At 34.5% G+C, this 5,508-nt stretch overlaps 1 protein-coding gene across 1 annotated transcript; it reads left to right on the top strand.

The window, feature by feature from the left end:
• Positions 1-524: 524 nt before the first annotated feature.
• LOC148206416 (UBP1-associated protein 2C-like) lies at positions 525-5,078 on the top strand. The gene is made up of 6 exons (XM_047305258.2): positions 525-699; positions 1,793-1,913; positions 2,132-2,275; positions 2,803-2,999; positions 3,537-3,612; positions 4,371-5,078. The coding sequence occupies exons 1-6, from the start codon at positions 575-577 to the stop codon at positions 4,716-4,718; spliced, it is 1,011 nt and encodes a 336-aa protein (XP_047161214.1). The 5' UTR covers positions 525-574; the 3' UTR covers positions 4,719-5,078.
• Positions 5,079-5,508: the final 430 nt, after the last annotated feature.

Here is a 5,508-nt window from a genome sequence, read left to right as displayed (position 1 = left end):
AGTAATATATAAATTGAGAAAGATAAATAGTATAAATATTGACACATTTTGTTTTTAGTATAAAAGAAATTATAATCTTAATATAATTATTTAATTTTGTTTCAATTGATTAAGAAAATTAAACATCGTATTTGATATTTAATAATTGTTAAATATATTTATTAAAAATAATATGCTTAATGGATAATTATTAAAGATAAAATATATGTTGAATTATCTCAATTATTAATTATTAACTGGTTCAAACAAAATTAATAAAATTATAATTTTTATATATAGATATAAATTTTGTATTGTAGTAAAGGTAGATGTGTCTCTACACTTAAAAATCTGTAAGAGCAAATTATATTTTTTTGTTAAAAAAATGACAAAATAATTTGATTATACATAGAAAGTATATTACAAATTTATTTACGGTGAGGCTGGGCCGAACACGGGCCTTAGAGTTTCTTGCAAGATAAGCCCGTACTGCATATAAACCAGAAGCCCATGGTGCATGTATAAGAGAGGCCCAATTAAAGACCTAATGCATTGGGTTCGGAGGTGTTGAGTGGAAGAAGGTGGAGAAGAAGACATGGAAGATTTGAAGAAGAGAAAACTGGACGAAGCAGGAAACGGTGATTTTGCCTCCAAGGAAGAACTTCGCTTCCTCATTGAACCTCTTGCTAAACCCCAGCTTGTTGATCTTCTAGCTAAATTGTGCGTTTCATATTCTCAATTCCACTGCTTTCCTTCTTCAACTTCTTCTTTCTTTTTCCGTCATCCTCTCCGAGCAATCAGTTTCCCCATGCTTTTTTGCTATCTTTTTTCGCATTCATCCGTTGGTATTGCAGTTCTTTCATTGAATTGTGTATTTTAATTTTGAATTGGCTCGTGTGGAACTTGTATCTTGTAGTAGTGTCCTTTGGGGACTGTAATATATAGTTTTTTAACCTTGTTGGATTTGTGAGTATGTGGTAAAGTTTGGAATTGCAGGATTTGGCCTTAAAATTGTTGAAGCATGGGTCTTTAGGAATTAGCATTTTTTTTTCACTGTTTCACCATTGACACGGTCCTCGGAATAATTTCAAACTTAATTTTTGTCCCTTTTTCTAAGTACAGATTGAAATATGGACAACCATAACAATTTCCTCCTTCTTGCATTCCATTAAGCTGTCTCACCCCCATTGCCAGCTGTTTCTTCTTGTGGGGATGAAAGGTGGTGTTATAATCTAGGCTGTAGTTAATGACTTAGTGCTGACCCAGACCCAGTGCACTTTGTTGTCACAGTTCTAGAAGGGTGACCCATCACATAGTGGGATTGGGGGAGGAAAGAAGTATATGACATTATCCTTGCAAGGGGAGAGATTGTTTGTGGATTTGAACCTTATGTGTCTAGGACACAAGGCAGTGTCCTTACTAGTTACTGGTGTGCCAAGGCTTGTCATCTCAGGGCATCATGGTTGTTAATTGACAAATTTAGCATTATTATAATTATGACTAGATGAAACAAAAATCGACCATTTGTACCTAAAACATTAAAATAAAATCAATAAATGCTTGGTGAAAATAATTTTTTCTACTTTGAGGCAGGTATTAATTTTCTGCCTCAGTTTTTCGGAACAGAATCCTTTTTTGGGCATTGCTTTACATTTGTGTGTATACAATGTGCAGTTGTCATCTTTGAATTGTTGGTACCTTCTGCTTGCTTGGTGTGCTTTGCATAAAAAGGGGCCAAAAGAAATTGCTCCCACTTGTATGCTGTGTGATTGACCGTGTGCATGTGTGTTTGTTTTCATGTTGAGGCATAAAGAGGGTCCCAATATCCTTCAATTGCAGAAGAAATAAAAAGTATTGCAAGTGCTGATCCTGCCCATCGAAAGCTTTTTGTTCGTGGCTTGGCATGGAATACCAATTCAGAAACTTTGCGTGCTGTGAGTGCATTGGTGATTGTGTTTAGTGTGTCATGCATGTGATTGCTTCCATGTCACATGGAATCTGCCCAACAAAATTTATTTTCTAGAGCTCCAAATTTTTGTCCCTGTATTTCCCACCCTGTACCATGTCTCTGGCTCAAGCCTTGAGAGCTAAAAAAAATGAAAAATTCTTTCTTCTCTGTATGTTGCCTCTTATACATTGCTTATTTTTCCAGGCATTTGAAGAGCATGGAGAAATTGAGGAAGGAGCTGTGATCTATGATAAGGTAACAGGGAAGACCCGTGGCTATGGATTTATTACTTTCAAAAATATGGAATCAACTCAGCAAGCATTGAGAGCTTCTAGCAAGTTAATTGATGTAAGCTTTGCCGCATTTTATTGCTTTGGATTTTTATCTCTTATATACATGAATCTGCAGTTTTGCTTTAGCAACATCATGGTATCTGAGTTTGCCTCTTTGAATCTCTTAACTTGCCTATCCCAATACACCCAAACTATGAAATGTATCAGGAAGATTATTTTGTATGTGGTTCTTTGTTGAGGGAGCTTATTTTCTGGTAGCAAACAACCTGTAATCAGGGTTTGTGCACTTTTCTCAATACTTCTCATGTTGAAGAATCCAATTTACGTTTACCTACCTTGTACTGTTGAGAAACATTCGGGCCTAGTGACATTTCTTAAACCTTAGGGCCTAAGGTCGAAAATACACAGGAAGGTTATTTGTGATTTGTATTTTCTTTATTCTTATAGATTTTAGTAGTTTAGTTGTGTAGGTGCTGTCCTTCCTAAACCCCCAAAAAATGAAAAACTATTAATATGTGTGAAACTGTCTGCAGCTGTCATTCCGACATTTCCCTGATTGATTGTAGAAATTTGTGTTTTCAGGGAAGATTGGCTGTCTGTAATCTAGCCTGTGAGGGTCTAAGTGGAACAAGTAGTGCTCCTGATGTTTCCCTGAGGAAGCTTTATATAGGAAGCTTATCACCAGAAGTCACAAGTGAACTGCTGCTCAACTATTTTGCGAGGCATGGTGAAATAGAAGAAGGTTCAGTTGCATACGACAGGGATACAAATGAATCACGGTAAAAGTAGCAACATGTATTACTTGGATACAAACTTTATAGTCTTTTTAATTTCCATGAGAGAAGCTCGATTGCCTGAGAAAGATAGTTGTTAATTTGTTACCCCAGCCCACTTAAGTATGTATTCATGTATTCACTGGTGGAGAGCATCCAGTGTTGCTTTTGAAAAAATCTATTTGTGCTCACTTTAGTAGCTCAGAAACGGGTTGTCAGGAATGGCTTTGATTATTTTTCTTTTAAAGAAAATGGTTTATATAGAGCAACGGTCATATATAGAGCTCTGTCTATATATTTGCAACAGTCACATAGGGAAAAACTATATGTTAATTGTATGTTCTCTGAAATTATCAATTTCATATATCTATATTTGTACCGATTTGTTCTGTCGAAGTCTCAATTTGAAGTTCCAAAATTTTGTTCTCTGAATTATCAACTTCAAAAAATCATGTTTAACAACCTATTTCATCTATGTATCGGTAATTCTCTGAGTTGTTTTCTTACTGTAACGTGTTATTATTGTTTTATTTCCAACTGTAGTGGCTTTGGCTTTGTCACGTACAAGACAGCAGAAGCTGCCAAGAAGGCCATAGATGATCTTGAAAAGACTCTTGGGGTAAGCAAACGCTTCATATTTTATATCAAGTCCGAGGTTAGCTGTTAGAGTGGGACCTGTTTATTTCTGTGCTTAAAAATGTCTTGGATGTGACAATAAGAAATGGAAGATCATTGAAAAAGGCAGCTTAATTATACGGTAAAGAAAAAGTAATAAAATATGGTGATTTACACACTTTTAGGCTGCATATTAGACTATAGGGTTAAATAATTTTTTTATATTTCGAAATTTACCCCTATTGAAATTGGTTTCTCTTAAAATATTTTGGTGTTTTTGATTCTCAACCTTTAATAAATATGTTCTCAGGTCTTGATAGTAACTATGTTACTCTTAAACTAAGAATGTTGATATTTGCAAGGATGATAGCATCTGACACTAGAAAATTAGTACGTCTATATTATTAATTTACAAGTAACAGAATGAATAACTTTTAGGATCAAATTAACATATTTATTAGATATTGGTAGTCAGAAACACAGATTTTGGGGATACCAAAATTTATTCAACCTACATCTGAATTTGTTTTTATGTTTAACCCTACTTATGACTAAAATACAAACCCCTACCATGTAGTATATTGGAAGGAGATTCTTTTCCTAATTGGTAATTATCTAACTAGACAATAAACTAGCATGATCAATAACAATCTCATGTGTTTTGATTGCAGGCAGTTGTTATTTTTTTTAATGGAAATTGCAATTCATATTGAAGCTGTATAAATTTTGGAAGTTATGACATGTTACTTGTTTTGATTGCAGGGAAGGAATATAATTGTAAAATATGCTGATTCCAACAAAGGAAAAACTGGGCAGCCGCCATTTCCCTCTGGAGTGGTTCCAATGGCTGGCTTACCTATGACCACAGGCTATATGCAGCCTGGTAAAGCTCATGTAAGCTCTGGCCACCCTATAAATTACAATTACCCCCAAACTGTTGTACCGTATTCCGCATCTCCTTATCCAAACCCTCACACTGTACCTTCTCCTTATCCAACACAAGGGCAGATTCCTTACCCTCCTCTTTCTGCAAAGAAAGACCAACATGGGTTTCCGCCTATCCAACCTGTAGGAATGAACAACTACCCTTATTACTATCCCAAGCAATGAATGCATTTAACTGAATCTGATGATTTTGACACTCCCTCTCTTTGCTTTTCTTTTCGAATCATTTTAGCTATTAGTTACCTCTCATATCATAAGTCATCACATCACCTGTTAATGAACCTCTGCATCCTCTCTTTACAGCTTTTCATCTAGTTGATTTTTGGCATTCTTATTTATTACCTGTAATATTGATTAGAAATTTTTTATATGTATTTTTTTTTTCTGAATATCTTGAACGGGAGCAACATTTTTTTTGTTTTTGCATTTAAGTTACCTTTGAATTTGCTACTCTTGAGTGTGGTGTATTTAGCCTCGCTGGACGGCTTACATTTATAAAATTTTCACCCCTTCCCCTGTTTGACATTTGTTCATGAATCACACCACATGGTCGCTGTTGCAGGGATGTCCATCAGGTGGCTCCTACTACGCAGAATCCATTCCCATTCCTTGTTGTTTTTGAACTTCAATGAAAATATTCAGACACGGAAGATAGAAAATAGACTTGGAAAATTGTGTAGTAAAAAATTAAAATTTTAAAAATACTATAGTGACAAATCCTGAATGGAAAGAAATGAAAAAATACAACTCTTTCGTCTTTTCTTTCAATCGAACCGAAAAGAAAAGTGTCGTAAAACTGACAGATTTCTGATTCTGATATTTTCATTTGTAAATTATGATTAGGAGAGCTACACATGAGCACATAACAGAAAATTAAGTAAAATATATGAATGTTTGTATTAAGGAAAAAGATAAATGGTTTTATTTATAACAAAAATATAAAATAATGTTTATA

Source organism: Vigna umbellata, chromosome 1 (genome assembly GCF_029865625.1).
Source record: "Vigna umbellata cultivar VRB3 chromosome 1, Vumbellata_1.0, whole genome shotgun sequence".
In the NCBI taxonomy this organism is placed as follows: domain Eukaryota; kingdom Viridiplantae; phylum Streptophyta; class Magnoliopsida; order Fabales; family Fabaceae; genus Vigna; species Vigna umbellata.
Note: the sequence above shows the minus strand (reverse complement) of the source record. Positions and strands in the feature narration are given on the sequence as shown.

What these genes read in the sequence shown, in the direction of transcription:
- LOC148206416 (XM_047305258.2), top strand. Translation starts at nt 575, where the DNA reads ATGGAAGATTTGAAGAAGAGAAAACTGGACGAAGCAGGAAACGGTGAT. An exon ending in CTTCTAGCAAGTTAATTGAT is followed by an intron (nt 2,276 to 2,802) that starts GTAAGCTTTGCC and finishes TTGTGTTTTCAG; the next exon opens with GGAAGATTGGCTGTCTGTAA. An exon ending in AGGGATACAAATGAATCACG is followed by an intron (nt 3,000 to 3,536) that starts GTAAAAGTAGCA and finishes TTCCAACTGTAG; the next exon opens with TGGCTTTGGCTTTGTCACGT.